This window comes from Lepeophtheirus salmonis, chromosome 8 (assembly GCF_016086655.4).
Source record: "Lepeophtheirus salmonis chromosome 8, UVic_Lsal_1.4, whole genome shotgun sequence".
Lineage (NCBI taxonomy): Eukaryota > Metazoa > Arthropoda > Copepoda > Siphonostomatoida > Caligidae > Lepeophtheirus > Lepeophtheirus salmonis.
The window spans coordinates 11,705,388-11,730,449 of NC_052138.2; the positions used below are offsets into that span (position 1 = coordinate 11,705,388).

The following is a 25,062-nucleotide window of genomic DNA, read 5'->3' on the forward strand; positions in this document are numbered from 1 at the left end:
GTAAATATATATTTGTATAAATTTGGAACAGGCCAATAGACTATGCATTTTTAAGGACTTTATATATCTTCAAGCCATAACAATTCTTCATATCAAAATCAATAATTTTTTTCCAAATAATTTTAATTGATGGATTTTTTTTCTAAAAACATCCAAAAACAAAGCCCCTTCAAAAATATAATCCTGCAAACGCCGTTGGTTACGTAATAGAATAAATTATTATATTGAACTAAACATATAATATGTTCGTATTATATTAATAGAAACACGAATTTTTTTGCAGGATATGTGTAATGAATGTTCTTTATACATATGTCATATTTCTTTTTTGCTTTAATAAACCATAAAAATTTATAGGAAACATTCTAAGGATGTACATTCTTAAGGACTTATTCTAAAAATAGACTGGACCCAATAAATAAGGAAAGTCTGATCACAGGTCGAGAGTGTATTTTCAAATTCGAATTAACCCGAGTGTACTCCAATTTTATAGAATCATGACGAAAACTCATCAAACATTTTGAGTTTCTGAGCGCTGCTAACTCAAAATGATTCCAAATTTGTCATAATCTCGTTTGAGGCTATTTTTAGGCTCCATTGCATAATATTGAGAAAAAAATAATCATTTATGAGTTCTTAATAATCAATTATTCTGTATGATTGATTCCAAATTTGTCATAATCTCGAATGAGGCTATTTTTAGGCTCCATTGCCTGACTGCTTAATATAAGTATGATTATATTTATATTCATAATATTCGGTGGAAAAAAATAATCATTTATGAGTTCATAACTAACAATTAATCAATTATTCTGAATATGAAGCATATATAAACTCGTTTTAATTCCCTTACATTAAAATTATTAATTATAAAACTGTATACATAATAATAAACTATTTAATTTTCCCCAACGGAATATTATTATAATTATATTCACGGAAACTAGCCAGCGTATTATGTTTAAATTTCTTAATAAATATTTAAGACAAAATTGACCATAGATCAATTAAAATCGACTATTTATAAATGTACTTATTTTAAATTAAAATATAAGGTCTATTCTATAACTTCAGTTAGGATATAAAGCACTCGAAGGAAAGATAAAAAATATATTAGCTTCTAAGTCAGGTCCTTTATTTTACTTGATTTTTTTGGTGGTTGTATATATTTTTTATTAAGTGTAATCAAGATAAAGTAATAAATAATTCATTTCTACAATGCTGAAATGTTTTCATCAATTTACAATTTACTTTGATTTTCATCCATATGGTTCTTTCATGTCAAAATATGGCACTGAATCGTAGTAATTCCTTTTAAAACTTGATTTTAAAAAAAGGCTTTAAAGTCGAAACCTATAAAGGTTGACAGTTTTAATCGTCATTTACGTGTTTGCTAGTGCAACAAGAGCTTCATTTTGTTACAGTGGTATCTATATTTTTTATGTGCTTAAAATGCGTATTATAGCCAACAGAGTCGCTTTCCTAAATAACCCCTTAATTTTAAATGACAAATATAACCAATATTTTGAATATTGAGGCTTCAGTTGATGAAATAACTGAATAAGTTGATTTGTTTATTCCTTGTAAATATAGTTTGTTTAGTCTCCCCCTCCCCCCCAAATGCGATAAAGGAAGCTGAAACATGAAGTCCATATTTATTTGTTCTAGTCCTGTTTTAAGACCAGACATATCGGTCTTTTGAACTTCAGACCGCTCCTCAAGACAGGTCCTGAATTGTTGGTTCTTGGAATTTTTGCTAAAAATGTCGTTGGTTTATTATTTCAAAGAAGATATATGAATTATGTATTATTAGCAAAATAAAAACAACAACAACGCTTTAATTATAGGTAATGTAACATAAAACTAAACATATTATTTTTTTACTAAGTAATATATTTTATTTTATTATATAACAGAGGAATTAAAAAGGAAACCTCAATGACGTCATGAGAGATCAATTTTACCTTCTTAAAGGACAAGGGGAACTAAACTGAATTACGGTCATAAATAAAAACTGACTCAACACTTCTGTCATGGATCCATTAGGCCTTCTCAAACGTAGACAAGGAAAAATATCTGAAACAAGTGTCTTTTAATGAAAGATTGAAAAATACGTAACATTTTGTGACGTAATAAGTATGTATAAATATAAGAGAAATACATCATATATCAGGTACTTGAGGTAGAAATATAGATAACTTTAACTTTTCTTTCTTTCATCATCATTCTAGAAGAAAAAATTATGATTTTTATGCCTTGATTCTTTGTATCTTAACCAAACCAAGATTTTTTCTTCAAATAGAATAGAGCATCTATTCATACCGATTTGAAAGTATAGTCACTTTATAAAAATGAAGTGAAACACTAATGAAACAAAATCCGTTGGCCACATTCTTAGCCAGATTTTACCGACCCGGATTTTTCCATTTAAAGAGCAATTGAAAGGAAAGCCAATGAAGTTTCCATAACGAACAATGGCAGTTTCTTCGTCCAAACTAAGTTATCTTAAGAAAAAACCTCAGAAAAAACTAGTTAGCCTACATGAAAAGCGTTTGGCACAGGTCCGAAAGGTCAAAGGTGACCACTTTAAATAACCTGTGTAATTTAATTTGGATATATAAACCTGCAAAACCCATTAATAAACTTTATCAATCAGCTTACTCATAGTTATCTCTTTTATATTTACTATGGGACCATTTAAAAAAGCCATTTACATATTTATTCAGAGTTTATAGAGGGGCTTATGGTATGATTATTCTAAATATATTGCCTTATTAAATAACTTTTAAAAAGAAGAGAGTTAACATAAAGAAAAAATTAGCATTTCTCCACATTATACAATTGTAAAATTAACTCTTTGATGTTTGATCTTTGTCGATTAATAAAGTACCTAATATTTAGAAATATATTAAAAAATTGTTTCAGCTTTAATGAGGCTTGGATAGATAGTTTTTAGAATGTCTTAACATATTAATAATTAAAATGTTATGTATATTTCGTATTGTATCAGCCCATATTTATTCTAGTCTTAGGACCAGTCCTTAAGACCTTTGGTCATTTGGATTGTCGGTACTAGAACTGATTTAAAAAAATAAATAAAGTTGAGTGACGCCATAAAGGACCAAACTTTATCCGTTTAAGTACTTATAAACAGGGCTGAACTGGACGGCACTGCAGTCTTTAGTCCTATGTAAGGATCGACAAGACACTGGAAATTAAAAAAAAAATGATATTCCGGTATGCAAAAAAAGGCTCGAAAATTGACGTAGTCGCCCTAACAATTTTAAGAAATTCTGGGACTGGGTTTAGTCGACGCAAAATTATTATGGAAAAATCTAAACATCAGTTGGGTAAAAAGAAGCATTGAAAGGGAAGATAAAAATAATCAAATAGGTGTTCTATAGATCAACTGCATATGGATTCTAAGACAGAATATTTTTTGGACCGAATGAAGTTTTTAAAGAAATAAAGACCTTGTGCAATTATTGGTATAGAATGGCAGTTTCTTGGTAAAGTTCAATCGTTGGTTCTCTCATTGCCTTTGGAGCAGATGAGCCACTCAACTATAACCCACACTTTAGAACGGCGATCAGTACTAACATCAACAGTTCAGCTGAAAATATTCATAGGAAACAATTATATTTTGGGAGCAATTCTCAACTAAAGAGAAGGAACAACGTTACCACATCGAAGGAAGGATGGACAGGCCATGTACCTGGAAATCTTAGGTAATGATCTCCTTCTTTCAAGAGAGGGTAATTTTAGCACAGGGATTATCAACTTTTTTTTTAGTGATGTACCACTCGTAAAATATTTACTCCCTTACCAGCACAAAGCAGGTTTAGCTTGTCCGCGTGATTATATTTGGGGGGGGGCTTGGCTTTTGGAATTTTTTTTGAAAAGAAATCCAAAAATAAAAATTATTTGGAAAAAATTTTAAAAATTAATTTTTTCAATAAATATCAAAAAATATAATTTTTTCTCAAAAAAATTCAAAAATACACAGCTATTGTCAAAAAAAAAATTATATTTAGAATTTTTTTGTTAAATTTACAGATATTAACAAAGAGTAAAATGTTTTGGATAAAAAAAAAAATCCATAGCCATTCACAGAATAAATTTTGTGTTAAAAAAAAATTAAACTTTTTGTGTTAAAAAAACTTTTTGTGTTAAAAATTAAACTTTTTGTATTAAATATTTTTTTATATCAAAAAATTAAAATATTAAATTTTTATATCAAAAAATTAAAATATTAAATTTTTATATACAAAAATTAAACTATTAACTTTTCTAGTTAAACACAAAAATTCCTTAATTAAGAGGGATTACAGACCTTCCACCCAACCCCTTCCGAATGCAGGGGGTGATGTACCACTTGTAAAATATTTTCCTGAACAAAGCAAGACTTCTACATAGTACATAGTAAAATAAGATCTATCTTCAAGTTTGTTGAAGTCCTATTCGCACGTTGAATGGCAATATTTCACAAATTCCTTCTAGTTTTGTTTATTTGAATGATAATAATTTTCATAAACAATAAGCCTGGATACTTTTTATTCGTAGCTTATCGATCATTACCATATATTATACTACATATGATCATTATAAAAATTATATTGCAATTGTGGGTCGATTATAGTTTCTAAATAATTAAATTAAGTATCTTGTCTACTAATAGATAGCCTCTAAGACTTTTCAAATATGAATATATTGTACCTTACAATTTTAAGCTAATCAAAAACGAGAAAGAAAAAGTATACTCACAGCTCTCCCTCTGCTGGGGGTTCTCTCATTCACTTGAGTACTTTAGTTTAATCAACCTTTTATAGTATTTTCCTTTTAATCACTAATTAAGTATAATTAACTAGTATAATAATATTATGCAAATGTGATTGCCCATAGTTAGTAACCCAATACGTATTTTGCTCATAATTTAGTATGGTGATAACGAGGATTAAATTAGCATTTTTCTCATATTAATCATTATTAGAGCATAATAAATTAAAAGTTTTTATTAAAAGATGGGAATCCACAAAATTTCATCACTAACGTGGTACTTTCCTTGGCAAGGTAAATTATTAAGATAAACCCTTAATATGCCTACGTATTATATGGATATATTTGGTTGGTCTTAACTATTGGCTAAAAAAGCCTTATATTGTCGACTCCTGATAAAATAAAATAAAAATTATTATAAAATATAATAAAATAATATGATAAAATGAAATTATATAATGTGGTGTAGAATTAAAGTAGATGTGGATTATTTTTTAAAAGTATCTGAAAACCGCAAAGTGAGGGGAGGTTGTTCCATATGCGTATATAAGATTTTGGATTTCTCTTAAGAAAAAGAGGCTTAGAAATATAAAGAAACTAGTGATTGTACCCGGCATTTCTCGTATTTATTAGGCGTTGACGAACATAGTCAGTAGTGACACGTAATTACGCAATATTTAGATGCACTTTCCTCAAGAAGCCTTTTATAATACCCATCGTAATTTATTGTTAAATAGTTATATAATGATGCATTTAATTTTTTTACAATAATGGACAGAGAACCAGTTGGAAAGGAAATGACCTCGATAAAGTTCTTACCTTCTAAATACTTGGACATACAAATTAAGTTTTACTTCCCAAGTCAGTGCACTAGACTGGAGGCGATGCTGTTGGATGACAACCCAGAACCTAACCCACAACCTCATGTTTAAATCAAACGCTGGTGTACTGCACCTTTACCATGTAGATCGTAAAGGTGCACATTCCATGAGGTTCTAAAGAGGTTGTAGGCTCGTTTTTAAGGTGTACACAAACAAAAAAAAAGATCCATACTTCAGTATTTCATCCCTTTTGTATTGAATTTTATCAGCTAATCCTTAACGGCTTGGGTGATATTGGTTGGAGTAACATCAAGCCGACTGATTGAAGGAAACAGGTGTTTCGGTATAAGAAAGTTTTCCGAGAGTGGTTTAGAGGCGAACAATAAAGAGCTACGGTCCATTTAAAATAACCTTTTTAGCAAAATCTACCAAGAAGACTTCAATCTGAACCTACTGTATTCAAATATATATATATCTATAACTTCATAAGAGACCAGAAAAAAGATTAAATAACCCAATAATAACTAAATAATATAATTTTATCTCTTTATATTTGCAAGAACGGACAACCTACCAACTATTTGTACTATTTTAAACCTAAATAATGCCCATTTCTTTGGGATGAAATTCATTAAAAACCATAAATGTATTTTACATATCGTTTGTTGTGTTATAAATGAAAATGACAAGATTTTTTAAATAATGAAAAAAATATCACAACTTGTGCAACAAAGGTACTGCAAAATAAAATTAAGTCCCGAATTAATTTCGGTAACATAGAAAATTTATAGATGATCTTCAAAAAATCTTTCATAAAGTCAGTTCTACTCTCTATTTTCAAGTGCAATTCATCTAATGCAAAGAATATTTATTAACAAAATACTACATTTTAAGCAAAATCTCCTTTTTTTAGATATATTCTCCTTATCCACTGTACACCATATACATATGTAGACAATTAAGTATGTTTACTCCCTCATTTAAAATGAGGAGATTTTGTGATTTAAAATATGATGTGTTTATAACAGTGAAAAAATCATTTTAGACAAAATTTTAGAAGCACTAACGTGGTAATTTCTCTCCCCCAAACTAGAAACATCTTAAATGACGGAATATCTTTATTTTGAGAGGAAGGGCTGTTGAAGTTCGAGGATTATAGTATGCAAAGTTTTTCCAAATAATATACATATACACTCCCGTGAATTTACCATTTTAATTAAATTAACATGGTGATTTTTTGGGAAGAGACGAAAAAGTAGCATGATTTGCCAGAACATTAAAAGTGACAGCTTCCGTGGAAAAGAGGATTTTACAAAGATTATGTGTATACTCAAGCACATAAGACATTTTGTTACTTGGTGTATAGGTTTTACTAGTGTTGTGTCAATTCTAATTTAGGACTGAGGAATCCAGTCCCATCCACTTCAGTCTCAGTACTGGTCCATTTCATTCCTTTATATCCATCCTTGATGGTGTTACTTAAATTAATTTCTTTTTTTATAATCAGTTCTGACGGTCTGAAGGACCGACAATCTTAATTACCTGTCCCAAGGACTGATAGAACTGACACAACACTAGATTTGAGTAGTACATATTTATTTATGAAAAGATAATGTTACCTTATCAACAAACTCCAAATCAATTGGAAACCATTCATCATCGGACGAAACCCCTGTAGATGGATCTCGTAACTTATCTTTTTTTAACGTCTGAGTGTAATATGAGTCGATCATCTCTCCATTTTGTTAAGAAATAACAAGATATCTCTACTGTATATTCGATGTCATCTACTTTACGAACGTCAAATCCATCAAAACCTAAAAATGAAATACAAAAATAGGTTAATATCCTATAGGTAATAAATAGGTCCGTAAAAGTAATAAGTGAAGTCATCTGTAGAACCTTAAATTTAACATTTCGCAAAGAAAAATATTTTTTTTTCATCAGTGACGAACTTTTTTGGTATTTTGCGGTCTCTATTATGGCTGGTACGGTACGGGTTATACTGCAGTTAGGTTCGGTACGTTTTTAGATTCGGTAAGGAACGTACATATTTACATAATATATATATATATATATATATATCCACATATTAAATACTTTGATATCATAAATTTTTTGTTATTTAATCTTTTAAATTAATAGATTTAGATAAGGAGGTGAGATTTTAATCCATAAGCATCCTCTTATATTAGAAATAATTCATGTATTTGCTTATACAAAAAAGAGATAATGACTCACAAAATGAAAAAGTACATTCCAGTTGAGGAAACCCCAGTGGTATGATGGATGTGTAATTTAAATAAATTTCCCAATGCTTTCAAGCTAGCTTCACTGTACCTCGCAACTACAGGTATAAATTGAAATATTTTTTTAACAGCTGGTGATATTGTGACTGCTAATCAGTCCTGTTTATTACTGGAAAATATGGACAACCTCATATTTTTGCAAATATATACAACGTATCATCCTACTCCAAGTAATTATACATCATTTATAAGCTCATGAGTTATCAAATAATAATGTCATGAGTGCTTTATAACCATAACAGCAGAGTATTGTCAGAGTCTTTTATTCACATTTCAGAAATGAAATTTGTGGTATAATTTTGTTATTGTTCCTTTCATTGGTCAGAGGGTCATTCTATGTCAAATCTACCAAAATCAATAAAAAATGTCAGCCGACCCTCTCAGATTTGGATTATCATTAACACACAAGCTCAAATTCATCAGTAAATTAAGTGTGCCAAATTTCAACACATTATTTTGAGTTGTTTCTGAGATATATATACTCGTCTCAGACAAAATTTTCTACGTCACTTTAATGTCTTTTTACCTGACGCTTCTCTTTATTGTATATTTTTTTATCCAAAAGAGTAACCTCTTGAAATTTAGTACCTAACTACGAGTATTTTGAAGTGTGATAATTCCAAAAAATAAGTCAAAAAAAAGAATATTTAAATTTCTGATGACCTCAATTTTGATTTTCAAAAAATCTGAAATATACCTGCAAGTACTTGATTAAGAATAAAAAAGAATTGCACAATTCTTATGAATATGAAACTTTAGCAGGATGTTTACATATATAGGGATATCACTGTGCCAAAAAATCGTGTTGGATTTTTATCATAGCTCCCAGGGAAGGATTTCAAAGTTAGGTTACTGTTCTCCAGAAATTTGGTCAATTTTACGTATGTGATTATAACTTAAACTTATTTTATGATTTATATAGACTAACAAAAAAAACTTAACTAGAGTCAATTGTAATATTGTTTAAAAGTTTACAAATTTGAAAAAAAAGTATGATTAGTTTATAGTATATCATCACTTGTTTATATAGTTGGATATAACTTTATAATAGTTTGTTCATTCTTTTTTAAACTTGGAAGTGTCGTTCTTTCGCTCTTATAAGGTGGATGAAAAGCAATTTGTAGTTCAATGGATTTAGTTTTTCCATTATTTTTTAATTGACATGTGACATTGATGAGCTGTTTTTCCGAGATTTCGTACATTAAACTCTATATAATATTTACTGTCCATATTGTTTCGTAGTCTCTGAATATTATGATATGCGTATCCCAAGTTACCGATAATATAACCTTTCCAGCTGTTTGTTATACTTTTGAGTACTTTGGACAAGGTCCACCAGCTGCTATCCACTCAAATGATGATCGTTTTAATTCCAGAGTGAAGTAATAGATCCATAATCTCATCCATTATCACATAATTAAGCAATAATTCCGAATTCTTACGTTTAAACACAGGTAATTCATGCAACTTTTCTTTCTGATTATTCAAATCGATTTTGTGGATTTTTTTCATGTTATCTATCATTACTGTCTTGTTTGGACGTCCAATGTGTCATCATTGATGTTTCTTTAACGTTTGAATTCAGCTAACCAATGTTAAATTGTTGTTTCTGATAGAATGGATTCCCTTTAAACCTTTTAAGCCATTGATTAGCTTAAATGATAATTTTCCCCATCAAACAGCAGTTTAAAATTAAAACTCGAAATTATTTTTTATCCATTGATTTTGAAATAACAAAAGTAACTTGACACTTAGCACCATAAATCAAAAACTAAAGAACAGATTGTTATGAATTTTTGACAGCTGTCTTTTAAAGATTGGTGCTAATAGAAAATGAGGTGAATTTAAAAAGATAGCGCAATCTATGTGTGAAGCCACATACTTTTCAGTCCATGTGCTAAATATGTAATTTATTTGAAAAATTGTGGGAAAATAGTTTGACAATGCTGGTCGAAGAGTACTTGGGAGATAAATATCCATTGGTATGATTGGCTTTTTTGGCTAACTACCAAATGCTTTTTGGCCTTTTTTTTGTTTCTTTTGTGAGTCTGGTTGCATGATGCAATAAAAGTAACAACGTGTGTACTGTTTTAAATGTGTTAGTATTCCAGTACTACTATGTAAAGTGGTACTGTGGTACCAAAAAATAAAAGTATATACCACTGAATTCCATTTCGTTTAAAATTATAAACATATTTCCTTCAAGGATAAACAAAGTCTATGATATTTGTATATAGATTAATATAAAAATATGTGTAACTAATTAACAATCTATAAAAATACCATCAGAATAATATGATAACAATAATTATCTATTATAAATAAATATAATTAGAAATCAGGAAATATGTTTTTCAAGATGAAAATCCTTAATATAAAAAATATATTGAGTCAAACTTATATTTATTATACTTTTTTTCCATAGCTGAAACACATGTTCAGATACTGTAAATTATTTTATGTATATTTACAGCAATGTTTTTTTATGTTTCTCAGGCTCAAAGTGTTATAAATGAGTCAACATATGGAAACATATATATCTTTGTACAATATAATATATTGTACAATGTACGGTACATAATCTTTTGACCCTGTTTTATTATATTATCTAAGAGGCAAAATAGCTTTTCCTTTCATTCCTAAGCTTAGACTGTTTGGAATCATAGAAAAAATGAGTGCACAGGCATAAAAAAATGCAATGACACACAATTTTTTCCGAGAGAGAATATCTTCACTATGTACTAGGTTCTAAGCCCCCGAAATAGCGTGTTCATTGCAAAATCATCCAAATAGAGTTTTAGAACCATTTTTCCAGACCCATAAGAAGCTCTTAACTATTTGGAACGGAACACAGATACAACTGTATCACCCGGTGACGTAAAAAAAAATTCTTGGAAAACACTACATTTGCATCCAAAAACTCAGAAAGTTGATTAAAGCTAATTCACTTTTTATAATATATATTTTATATTCTTTATATGGGCAATATAAGAAGAAAAGCCAAAGAACCGACACGATATGCAATATATTGCAATCCCGGTTCGATTTTATCGGTTTCGGTTCCAGCAGTTCAAGAACCAGAACCACTAGAACTGCAAGACCGATAAGGGAACAACCTGATCTACTGGACCAAAATGTCTGAAGTATTTTAGAGGCCAAAGTTGATAAAGTGTCTGAAGTATTTTAGAGGCCAAGGTTGATAAAGTGTCTGAAGTATTTTAGAGGCCAAGATTGATAAAATCTCTTAACAGAATGTGGACGAGTTGACGTCCGGGATTATGGAACACTAGAACCAGATGTCCAAGGATATATTTAAAAGGTCTGCACGAGGTTTCGTTTTCGTGTTGGCAATATGACAGTTTCCAATGGTGGGCATTAGATTGAATTATGCTAGCCAAACATTTTCTCAAAAGTTTTTCAATAAAAAGTACATTTATTTATAGATGTTTTTAAAATTTTATGATTTTAAGAAAAATTGGTTTCTACACCCACCCTGTATTTTTATCATTAAGAGGGGTTATAGTTATAACGTTTGATTCGAATGCGGAGAACGTACATCCTAGGAATGAACATTAGGGATCTAGTTCTTAAGGACATGTGCTAATCGGACTTAAAAATTGTCCCATGGAACAATCTTTGCTAAATTACTACATCAGCAATCAATCTCAATCATCAAAGATCCATCCATGTTTTTATTAATCAGATATTCTTAAATAAAACCTAATGTATGAACAACGACGTGCATGAAAGATACTTGTTAGTTTTACTAAACTAATCTAAAAAACAAAAAACAAGCCTCATTCTTCCAAATAGAAAATGTGTTTCGAATTTCATAAAGGGATTCAAATCAGGCAATATTGGAGGTAGGCAAGACACCAATAGATATCTATGAGTAACCGGGTTGCTCAGACCTACTGTTTACAACATTATGAAGAATGACGATAGCAAAAGGAATCGGTGAAGTGGTAGAAATAGATGAAATAAGTGATTTTATTGATCAGATTTTATTATTTTATTTATATTGGTTATCGACTCCTGTCTACACAAAACGTTTTATAATGAAAATGCTAAATATTTTACTGTTCTGAGCCTGCATCAGCGTTAGAATTAATGAAAACTTTATCACATAGTAATGTAATGTATTCCATCCTAAAATTAAATCAATTTATATTTTATGTGACCCGCCAACAAAGAAGGTAATTATTTTTCTGAAAATTAACTGTGGTTCGGATTCATATTCTTAGACAAATTATCGTCTCTTTCTATTGAGAAATTATTCTTAATAGTCCTTTACAGACGTTGCAAATTGCACCGGAAAACTGATCGTCACAATGAGGAATGATAAATTGACGGATTTTATTTAAAAGATAATATTGGGGCCAATCTAAGTCCCCTCAATCAAATATATCTTCCTAATTATAGCTATAATTGTTGGGTATCTTATGACATCCCAGAAATTTGAATACGAAGCCAACAATTTAATCCAATACGTCTATGAAATATTGTATGTATGTTTCTTAAATATGAAGTAAAAAAAATAAAATGGGATTTTCTCCTTATTCTAATTTTTGTTCAAGACTATTTTTATGTTCACGCACCACATATGAAACAATCAAATAATTTATGATATAAATATCTTTTTTTTTTTTGCTGATCAAGAGATGATATGTCATAATGAATTCTTTATTTCAGAACTCTTGATTGATTAAAAATTATTCATTTTTAGATGGAAATTTTTGATTTTCATATGAGATCATTAGAACTTTTTTTTTTGTTCTTAAAGTAAAAGACTTTGTGTAAAAAAACAGCTACAGCTTTTATATTGTCAACATGAAAGCAATCTCGAAATCTCGAAGAAAAAAAGAAATTTACAATATATTTTTTACTTCAAATACTCCAAAGGAATTTTTTTTCGGGGGGCGGGGGCACAGCTCTTCCAGCCTACCCCTGCTTCATATATACTCGTATCTACAGCTCAATGTTTCATAGACATATTCGAGTCAATTATGGGTTTTCTATTCAAATTTGTCGGATAAGTTAAGATATCCCAGAATTTTTGCTAAAGTCTGGAACCTATTTTAGATTTAAGTGATTTATATTGATCGATTTGACTCTTACATTAAAATATATCCATTTCCTATTCTTTTAATATGACGATAAGTTTTTGTTAAAACCAATTTTCTATTTGTCTATTCTATATCTTTCTCTTCTATTTATCTCTTTTTCTGCTGGAAACCTCTTCTCTTATGACTCTTTTTTCTCATTCTATTTCTCTCTTGTCTCTTTCTTCATCCCCCTCTCTTTGTCTTTTTTCTTCTGCCTTCATTCTTTGTTTCTATTCATCCCTACAACGTGGGCACCCTCCATTAGTATATATAAAATAAACCAATTATATTAGACTTAGAATTTTGGTGCGATTTTATTGGCCAAAATTAGCTAAAAAAGAGTGCTGAAATTTTGAAAAATGATCACCCAGAATATCAAAAGTGAGCCATTTTTATTTAAAAAAAGCTGCAGTTTTTATACGGATGATTTAAAGCAATTAGTGTTCTTTTATATTTATCATAATTTATTCATAATAGTAAGAGTACAAAAAGACCGTTCAACATACACATTAGTAGTTGGAGCGAACTTGAAGTTGGCGAGATATTCAAGAATCTTTTTAAATGGAGGCACAGAAAATTGCTTAACTTCGCAATTTGGTACAAAAGTAACTTTCCTTTGTCCGAACTTTTTTTTTAATCGTCCCATCACTAATTTTTAGGGTCAAAATTGATCATTTTTAGGCTTCTTTAACTGCCCAAATATGATACTATTAGTAGAAGCTGTAGTTATACATTAATATATATGCATCTTGTTTTTAATCATTTATTGGTATAATATATAGTCAATAAGGATTTGAGGTTTCCCTATTTTATCAACCATAACAAAAGATAATGTTCATTCTCTTTGTTCAACAACCATCACTTATTCAACTAGGATTAAATTTTGACAAGATATAAAATATTTTCAACTGATAAACATAATACTAAAAAAAAATATCTATTTATAAAAACCCATCAAAAACATAAATAATCATTCATATAACATCTCCTCTCTTCGATCATGTATAAAAACTTTATTAGAGCTGACTGTTTTTGAGTTCACTTGTAATCTTAAAATCATTTTTTTCTTCTACCTTCGATAAAAATAGTTACATACTTTGAAAATCAACATAACATTTTGCAAAAAATAAAACTAACTTTTAAGTGGATTACAGATATTTTTAGAACACAAAAGTTGTCATAAACTTATAAAAGAGAGTGAAAATACTCAAAAAGTTCAAATAAAATTTTTGCACACTCAATTCTTTAAAAAAAATCGAATTACACAAAACGTGATTAGCTTGTTCAAGTACAAAAGGGGTTTTCATTAGGGATACTTCAATTTTTTCCCGTTAGGTAAAAAACAACGGCATATTTATTTTCTTCCTTCGACATTTAAAAACTATATTAGTATGCATTTCATCAGGAAGCGATATACACTTGATCAGCGATTGCAAATTATCCAAATTTAGTATCAACATAACTGTAATAAAAATAACTGATTTTCATTGCAAAATCATCTTTAGAAATGAAGCTCATTTTTGGCTTAATTGTTTTGTTAATAAGCAAAATATGCGTTATTGGTAAGGCAGCAATCTGCAAGTGCTTCACGAAACATCATTGCATGCAAAAAAAAATTACTGTTTGTTGTGGACCTCATGATTGAAGGATCATTGCGCCATATTTTTTCGTTGATGATGATAATCACCACATTACTGTAAATAAAAATCGCTATGGCACCATGATAATTAATTTTTTTGGCCCCAATTGCTAAGGTATAGACTTGGCAAATATGTTGTTTCAACAAACCGGTCCCACTTGTCACACAGCAAACGTTACAATTGATTTTTTGCAAAGCATGTTTGATGAGAGCGTTATTTAGAGAAATGGACTCGTTAATTGGCGAAATTGATCTTGCAGTTTAACGCCTTTAGATTATTTTCTTTGGGGTCACTTGAAGTCATTGGTTTACATCAATTAGCTTGTGACGTTAGAAGAGCTCAGAGAAAATATCGAACGAAAAATTGCTGCAATATCGGTCAATTTATTGGAAAAAGTAGTGGAAAATTGGGTTCAGAGATTGGACTTCTGTAAACGTGCTCATAGGGGGCACGCTAGCAAAATCGATTTCCATACATAAACTATATATTTATAATTTGTACTGAAAAAATAAATTTGGCAAAATATGTAACCTTTTGTGTTTTATACATTTATAAAAAAAGTTGAAGCGCTCATAATGAAAAACCCTTTACAACAATGGAATATACCATTTGAATGATTATTTCTTGGGTTGAATGGTGTTATTAATGTAAGAAAAAAACTAACGCCAAAATATACCCATTTTGTTAGCTCATACACTTGTTTAACTTATGGGCCTTACATATACTTGTACATACAAATGAGAAAAAATAACAAATTTTATTGGCAAATTTGTATGTTCCATTCAAGGCGGAAATTAAAAAAGTAAATATGATTTGTACAACTAAGTAGGAGTAAGTTTATACTATATTGAGTATCAATCACGTCGAAAGGAATTGATTTTTACTCCTCTTTTTCATTACAGTCTTATATAAAAAGACGTCTATTAACATTTCAAGAAAAACTTTTCTTATTTTTTGTCACCAAAAATATATAAAAACTCATAAATAAGAGTATGGCATTATTAGGGATGTGAATATTGGCAAAATAGCAGTGAACATAAAAAGTTAGTTAGAGCAAGATCCTCCTATTTATTTTCCTTCCTAATTTAAAAACTCTAACGTATCAGTGAGCGATATGAGTTTTGTAAATAATGAGAATTTAGGCAAATAAAAAAAAAACCGAAAGGAAACATTGTAACCCTGACAATTAGAAGAATGTTTAAGAGGGGAACAGCTTAGCTATCATGACATTTTATAGGATCACTATGTGTGCAGGGAAATAGAGACACGTCCCACTACGTATTAAGGAATGATAACCAGGTCTTAATCCTCAGTTATACTCAAAGTCCAACAAGCACTTACCCCTTATAACAAAAGATGGGATGGGTGTAAATTAAAAACTAAGTATAGGATTAGAAAAGGGGAAACGGTTGACGCGTGTGTTCTTTCTTCTTTTTTTTCTCCATTATTTAATAAGTCGTGGGGGGATTAATATTCTCGCCATCTTTGATCCAAACTCTTTGTCTAATGCATAATAAAATGAATATATATGTTTAAAAATATAATTATGATATTTTCCCAGCATTACTGTTATTTTAAATGTAAAAGGTTCTCCTCTCTAATTCATTCATTCATTTTCTCCCCAAAAATCATATAACCCGTAGCTGATAATAACAATGATCTTAATTCAGTAAAACTATACGTCTCGCTCCCGCCTTCTCCTCGCCCTCTTAAACAAATCATATCTCCACTTATAACTCCCAAACAGCTCCTCAGTGTTACTCTCTCTCATTCATGAAGATACTTGCTCGTGGTTACACCTTATACTTAGATGTTCTCTCCTCAAGAATGAAGGAATAATGACAACAGCTTTTGAAAATAAAAAATACGGATCAGGTTGCCAACAATAATAAAACTTGCGCACACAAAAATGCTTACGATTTACAACACTTGACATATTTTGTGAGTAAAATTGTTCTAAAAATAACGAGCATATTTTTTAATAGATTCTGTTTGGCATGGGTCTTATGCTCACCGTAATTTAAACCATATTATCATTCCTAAAGACTATGTATATATTTTTTTCCTTTAATAAAATTCTAAAAATTTTATGAAAATAAAAAATGGTTTTTTGACATATATTTAAGAAGAAAAAATATATAAGAGAAAAACCAAGAGAGATTTTAGGACCCTTAATTCACTAAATAAGAAGCTAAGTACACTGTCGACATATTGAGTATGCTATTTTAACTATAAAAAAATTTTATAAAACATATTTTAGTGGATTTAACTTTTATTGTTGATTTAAAAAATTTAAAACATAAAAGGTCTAATGTGTTTATGATATTTGTTCTGTATTGAAATAAACTGCTCTTTGAGGCGCCAACAAACAAAAAATTTATATTTATCGAATAATCAGACTGACCTATATAATTTGCTCGTACAATTTATAAATTTGAATATAATTAATTGTAAAAGAAAATTCAGCTAGTAATTGCTAAATGACGTATGAGGGACCACGTATTTAGACACAAAATACTTGTGGCATATAGTACATTTTTATGGCTGTCAAATTATTTAAAAACTCAAATAAATTATGTTATTTATAATAATAATTAAAACACCCAAAAACCTGAATACATTCATCAATAAAATCCAAGTTAAAAATTTGGTATGGGGACCTCCTAGTTTTGATAACAAAAAAGTTTAAGTTCGACATAATTGCCTGAACGGGTATTGTGTACGGGGATACTACAAAAGTTACGCCTGCTTTGAAGATGACCGAACATCTCTTTCACTCACACGTGAACCACTTTAAAAGTGAAAATGACAACATACGAATTGCTAAAGTTCAGTAAATGAACTAGTCAGTAACAGTAAACAATCAACAGATTGCTAACCAACAATCCTCTCAGTATGTTACTAAACCAAATTTATGATAAATATTTTTTTTGATTTTTTTATTGATGTTTTTTTTTTTAAGTACAAATATATCGTTTATTATTTTATTACAATATATTATAATAACCTTTGTTTACTAATGTTATGTAAATTAAGCCTTGTTCAATCTAATGTTACTATACTAACCACATCGTAACTTTCCTTGTCACAAGTTTAGACCAAAGTGAAGATCGCTTAATACATGCACCAATTACACCTTCTTTTGTGCCTCTTTGTATAACTGGAAGTATTTGTCACCCCCAAATAAAATTACTTTACCTCGAAATGATTAGTATCTTGCGTTCTACCACTTTTCATAAGATTTGCAGCAATCCTAGACGAATCAACTGGTTAATGCAATTGATATAAGATACTTAAAAATGCACGCATTTTTACATCAGTAGAGTATCTCATAGTTATTCATTTATTTCGTTCTGCGGCAAGAGTTAAAGACTATAATGATCAATTTTTGAAATATTATGAGTCTGTAAAAGTACGCATATATGCTAAGAATATTAAAAGATTTTAAAAAGAACGTAAAAGTGTTATAAACAATCATAAAATAAAAATAACATACTCGTATATCGTATGGGTCATAATGTCTTGTGAGCGATAAATCTAATTCAAATTTAAAGCTCTTGCAAAAAGATATGACGAATTAAGCCAATACTTTGTAAGGTTTTTTATTTATCGGTTCTATATCTAAAATAATTTATCAAAAACTCTTTCTTTAGCAGCAATATAAGCCTCCAACTTAGGTCTAGATGACTGATTTTAGGATATCCTCTTCCCACATGATGTTCCATTCCTTTATAATGAAGAATTATAGGCCGTTGAAGTGCGACAGGCTCTAGCCTCCACATGCTGCCATATAGCGGATTCAGGTTCGGGCTTGATGGCTGCCAAAAATCCTTCGACCAAACTCCACTTGACTTTGTTTTTCTTCATCAAGTAGGCTTAAACTGTGTAGCTGGTATGTGGTGGAGTTCCATCCTACATCAAAATAAAGTTACCTACACCATAGGTAGCCTCAAGGAGTTAAATTACTTTTTGGATGAGGAGATTTTTGTATGTGAATGCATTTACTGTGTCTTCAATAAATATCCATCAGAGGCAACATAACATAAAATCATCACTCTAGCAGTTTGTTTGGACTAATAAGAATAATACTAATATACTATAAAAACGGCTCTACATACTCTAGTTAATACCCTCATTGCAAGTGACCCCATTAAGATCCCACACTGAATTTTGTGATATGTTTGTAAACATATATTGAGACATGTTCTACCAAAATTAAAACCAAATCGGTTTTGCTACTTGGCAGGGGCGTCATTTTGAAGGCCTTACCAAAGCCCCAAACTTTTATTTTTTATCAAAATAAGATTATAATTGACTATAAATTATAGTTTGTGCTCTTGTGCATCTTTTGAATTAATTTTTGTTAAAATCGAGCCACTATGAGCGTAATTGTGGTGTTCTGAACAACACTTGTTCAACGCATTTGTCCTAACTTTGAGTGGGCCTAGAAGGGCCAGGTGAATGACAAAATCCTAATATTTCACAAACTCTCTTTTTTCACATAGAAAATGCAGCTCACCCTAAATCGTCGGTGATGGTCTTGCCGTAAATTGCAAAAAAGTCTGTACACTTGACCCTTGTATATGTCAAATAAAAATTATTGAGTAGAAATTACCGAATGTTAGTTTCACTACATGATGTTTAAAAAGATTAGCTGCGATCATCTGTTAGATAAAATAAATAAACATATATCCCACGTCGTATTTAGAAAGGAAATATGCAGGAATTACCCCGATGTCGATACTAAATTCTACTCTGAGTCCGACAAGGACTTATCCTTGTAACTCCCTAACAAAGCATTAGTCTTATTCTTTGATATCCATGAGCTCACCGTGGAGTTCCAGACACATGGAATAATCAGGCATGTAGCTAAGATTTGTTTTTTTTTATTTCCCCTCTGGAAATTTGTAGAAAAAAAATGGCGCTGACTACTTTTTTTCTTTTTTTCCTACAACTAAATAACAGTGAAAACAGCATTGGAAAATAATAAATCCTGATCAAGTTCCAACTACAAAAATCTCGCACTCGTGAGAAGGTATATTTTTTACAACTCTAAATATATATGAATATAAAAATATAATTTGGTTTAAAAAGGGATAATTATTTGTTTTGATTTAAAGTTACCTGTTTTTCATTACTCAGTTTGAGGCTCAGTTATCCAAATAACAACTGCCAGAGTATTTGAATAATTAATTGACCTAAATATTATATACTTAGTTGATACAAATAGCAAAATACACTTCCAAGTGTAAAAAGTTTGTATTACTGTTTTTGTTATTTACTTTTTATTTATGGCTCCATATTAAGCTAAATGTTATCCCAATTAACTTCTGACTTAAAAATAGAAAGCTTTCATAAAATAAGGACGAATTTATCATTTTCCCTGCATCTTCAAATGTATTACAAAATGAATTTACATGACAAAACAACTTTTCAAATGTTTTCATAAAAGTATTTGATAAAAATTTAACAGTTTTTAAATTCATTTTTACAGAAATAAAAGTTATTACATCAAAAATAATTATTGCAATACTCATCCATGTTTGTAAAGACAAATCAAGGATCCTGTTATTATACATGGCCCTCTGTATAAAATGCAACTTTTTTTTTCTTAAATGACACACCTTTTGTCCTATTTGTTATATGTTGATGTTTAATCCTAAACATCTTATTGTAGGGGTACTCCATGTGAAGTTGATAAATTTTGAAATGGTGAAGAATGATTTTGATAATTTTTATTCAGGGTGTCTATATCAACAAAGAAACAACATGTGTGAAATTTTAGATTTGTGGATGCGCCAGGGCCCGTTTGGGATTCCATCAAAGCTTAGCCCCTTTGAAAGACCTTCAAACTTGAGCAAGGCCATAATTTCATTTAGAATACACACATACATTTTTTGCATTAAAATACTTTCATGATTTTGAGCTTCAACTCATATTTAATAAAAATTGCATATGTACAAAATATACTATGAAAACAATATTACAAAATATAAATAATGACGCACCAGTCAAGCTTCTAAATTAATTTGCCAATTTTTTGTAAAAACTTACTCATGTTCTACAGGGTACACGGAAAGTTCTGTTAAATATTTAGTAACGTACTAATGATATAACTAATTAGATAATTTGCATATAATTATAGACATAGGTTGATACAAGTTCTGGGCTGGAGGTGTTGTACCCCTCCCCCCACCGCCAAAAAAAAAGAATGTTTTGCTTTTTACTAGAAAATTGAATATTTGAATATTGAATATTTTTTTCAAAAACTTTTATATTTGAATTTTTTTTTCAATTTTTTATTTTGAAAAAAATAATCCAAAAACCAAGCTCCCCTCTCAATATAATTCTTCAGACGCCCATATGAGAGTGGCAATGTTGAATATCAACAGAGATGTCAAAAGTGCGTAAATCCTTGTGAGCGTCAAAGTTCAGCTTGATTTATAGTCATAAAATCGATGGTAAATCTGAAAACACATATTTGGCTGACAGCAATCACAAGATATGTCAAAAAAATATGCACCTACTTGCATGGAAAACATTTTTTAGTTGCCAATATAATTAATGTTTTTATTTTCTAAGCTGTTATCCTTTTTATTTCATTCTTAAATAACTGATGATATATTGGTAACTGTAAGTTCTTGTTAGACTCAGAGTATAATTGAGGCTCAACGTTGGAGAAATCTCGTCTACAGACGAAGTAAAAATTGTGCTTATTTCCTTGCTTGCAGCTAATTTAATAAAATGTCATGTTACTTTCCTCCGAAATATTATTTTAATAAATTTGTCGAATATACTTCTCTTTTTTTTTTTTTTTTTTGTAGATTATTAGTTTTTTGTTACAATTTGAAAATTAACAATATTCGTTTTTCAGAAAATCAAAAATGGTTTATTTGTCAAATTTTGTATTTATAAATTATGTGTCAAAATGTTCATCCATATTTAAAGAATTTTTTTTTTTTTTTTTTTTTTTTTTAAACAAGTTTTTATTTAGTCAACCATAAAAAGTTACCTTATTCTTGCCTCCTATATTGCCTCCTTGTCAAAACAATCATATAACATCTATAAGAAATTACCTGGCTTTTGTAAATTAATTATCTTCAAACGGTCATTTTTTTTATAAGTTATCCATAAAAATTTGTCTTCTTCTTAAAAACTTTTTGTCAAATTTTACTATTGCAAAAAAAGAGTCAGTAACATAAATTGTGACAAAGTTGTCAAGATTTGTCAAAATGTTCAACACTCAAAAAAGAATCAATACAAGTAACGGGCCCCACTAAAGTGTATGTGGGTTCATGCAGATAATTTCAATATTTCCAAGATGAGAATATTCCGAAGCATAAAAAGACAGGCGAAAGGTCTTGTAGTAGCAGAATAGTGCACCAGCTTACAGCTCAAAAGTCTTTAGTATGTTGAATGGGGATCACTGGTTAAATTTTTTATTTCAAAAAAGGATAAAAAGTGGTCAGATATGTGACAGTTTTACGGGAGGGAAGGATTTTTTTTTTATTTTTTTTTTTGAAAAGTTGCATTGAATTAATTTTCTTTTTTTTATATTTTGGATTTTAGTAACATTATATTTACTTTTATTATATGTTAACTTTCAGCTGTATTTATAACAAACAGCCGTATATTTCATAAATGAAAAAAAAAAAAATACACGGGCGGATGTAACAATAAAACAGTTGGTCACCATAGTATATGATAAATCTGAAATGTGTTTTTTTTAAATTTATATTAAGTAAAGATTCTTACCGATTGAAACAGCAGTTTGTTTTCCCTTGTTGGGTAGTTGAAACCTGCTATAGTTTCCTGGAAGACAAATCTCCTCCTCTGACGTGCAAGTTAGTGTTGAAACAGCCTTATTCATCCAAAGTAATAAAAAGAGTATTTTAGTCAAAAGTTTCTCCATTGCTGTGAGTTCACCTGGTACCTTTGCAAGACACATGTGTTTCTATCGTCGTATATTCATATGTCTATATAAAAAATAAAAATAATACTTATTACTTGAAATTTACAAAATAAATAATAATATAGGATTGAGTGTTGCAAAAAGGAAAAAAAAATTCCCATTAATAAAAACAATTTTAATTAAAATAAATATAATTACACAATTATCCAAGCACACACACAAAATAAAAAATTCATGAAATATCACAGGCTCATAAAAAAACTAATGAATGATGCACTAGACATGGTTTGTTGATTAAGTATAAAATAAGTTCTCATCTATAAAGCTTTTTAAGAATGAAGTCGCATATGTGAAGTTGCAAAGAAATTTAAATATCTTTATTAAATTTGCGAAACTTAAAATGAAATTGAATTCAATTATGTTTTTTGTTTTTTAATTTGTGTATGGGTTTCTTTAGCTTTACAAGCAACTCTTTATAAAAAGTGCTAACTAATTAATGAATGGTTAAAATATGTAAGAATATTGTATAGTTTTGGGTTTAAGTTGCAATTTATGTACAATTTGCAACAAATTGTAATGTACAAGTTACAATTTATGCATCGTATAATGCATTATTTAATTACTACTGAGAGTGTCCGGCATTTCTTCATGTGATTAGGCGTCAATGAACAGACATATCTTACTATAATGACAAAAATATGTAAACGCTCTTGATTGTCTTTTTTAAAATGATCCAAATAGCATTATCTACACACACTCTTTGTTATTGGGGAGTAGTGTTGTGTCGATCCTTATTTATTTGATGCAATGAAGTCTTTGAATAAGAACAAGACTAAACTTTAGTGATTTAGTGATGATACATTAAAATTTTGAAAATAGGGAAGAATTATTAAAAGAGTATTCAATTTTGCTTTTTACCAACATAAACTTTTTTTAAACTTACACCCACCTTAATTTATCCATTATTCACAACCCTAGTCCTTATTTCTCAGACCAAGTAGTCACTCAGTTCTAAGGTATTGAACACTCGGAAATTATATATCCACAGACAAACAAAATTTGAATTCTTAATACAGATATGTCCAAGATTTAATTTAAGCATTATTTTAAAGAAAATTGAAAAAAAAGTAATAATATAAAATTATTAAAAACTTCAAGCACATATGGATAAGGAACTTTTTTGAAACCATATCGCGATTTGCTGTCGTTCAGTGTATATGTTACTACCTTATGATTGGAACGCGGAATGGAAAATAAATAATGGGGGAACGTTGAACGAAAAAAATAAAAATGAACGGAACACCAAATTAGCAGAACGCTTACAAGCCTACTTTGTACTATCAACTCTTGAGAATCGAATGTATGACTGGACATTATTTTTTTAATATGACAGGCTGAGTTTGTTACATTATCATTTCTTAGTTCAAGAGGAAACTCTCAAAAATGAGGTGTGAGCCAAGCTCCAGAAAAACTTTGTTTTTTTTAAAGTATATCTAGATAAAAACACACGTAATTGTAATCACTAACTACTCATAGGGTAGCCACAGATTTAAAAGAGTCAAACACTCTTGTAAATCAGATGGTGTTTGCCTTCTATAAGTCAGTCTTAGGATATTTTTTACAAGTACAGTGACCAATATTTCCTTTTGGAATCAAGATTAGTATTTTCTCCACCTGGTACCTGAGAAGATGTCTAACACAACATAAACTTATGCCTTTCATGGCTTGCCGTTGCAAAATCCCAAGAACTCCACAGCCAAGCATCAAAGCCATTAAAAATAAATATCTAATCGCTCCTGAGAAATGGTTTAACTACCGAGAACTTTCGATTACTCTTGAAACGGACGGGAAATATATACTAACAAGAAAGGCGAGCAGAATGTTTTTTTCTGCGGTTTGACAAGAGAAACAACCGTCCACATACTCTGGAAATGTAGCAGATTAACATAAATCTACAGCGGCGTACAAATCATCATTGAAGAGGGATTTGCACTCAAACTTTCGGAAAATGATTTTTATCAACAGCAAACAACGGAAAAATCGACGCAATAATTACAAAGACAAAGAATGTAATATTAAAATTGCTCACTACAAGAGCCGATAACTTTGATGGCATTTTACCTATATTAAGATTGTATTTTGGGACTTGGAATAGGATGATTTGTTAATTATTATTTTATTGTCAGGAGCTATCGACTATTTTTGACGATCGAAAGGTAAATTTTTATTGTAGTACAGGATTACCAATGGGGATTAAAATGAGCGCGTAGTTTTTTTTTTTTTAATGATATATTTTATTTGCTAAATTAACATATCAATGTAATCTTTATTAGAAAATTGTTGAATAAAACTTAATGCCCTAGTGGGTAACAAACAAAAAACTACTTATAGGGTATGAGAAAACCAAAAATATATATATATTTGTGTTGTTTAAACTAGCTTTAATTTTAAATGGATCATGCATAGAAAAGCTTTCACAGAGTCCTCCATGTGTGTATT

At 29.7% G+C, this 25,062-nt stretch overlaps 1 protein-coding gene across 1 annotated transcript in view; it reads right to left on the reverse strand.

The window, feature by feature from the left end:
* Positions 1 to 25,062, reverse strand: part of LOC121122948 (glycine receptor subunit alpha-3-like) — a 72,281-nt gene that overhangs the window by 36,534 nt on the left and 10,685 nt on the right. The window contains exons 2-3 of the mRNA XM_071890688.1: positions 22,407 to 22,627; positions 7,217 to 7,414 (exon numbers count right to left, since the gene is read on the reverse strand). Of these exons, the coding sequence (XP_071746789.1) occupies positions 7,217 to 7,330 (114 nt within the window). The 5' untranslated portion in view covers positions 7,331 to 7,414; positions 22,407 to 22,627. The remainder of the gene's footprint in view (positions 1 to 7,216; positions 7,415 to 22,406; positions 22,628 to 25,062) is intronic.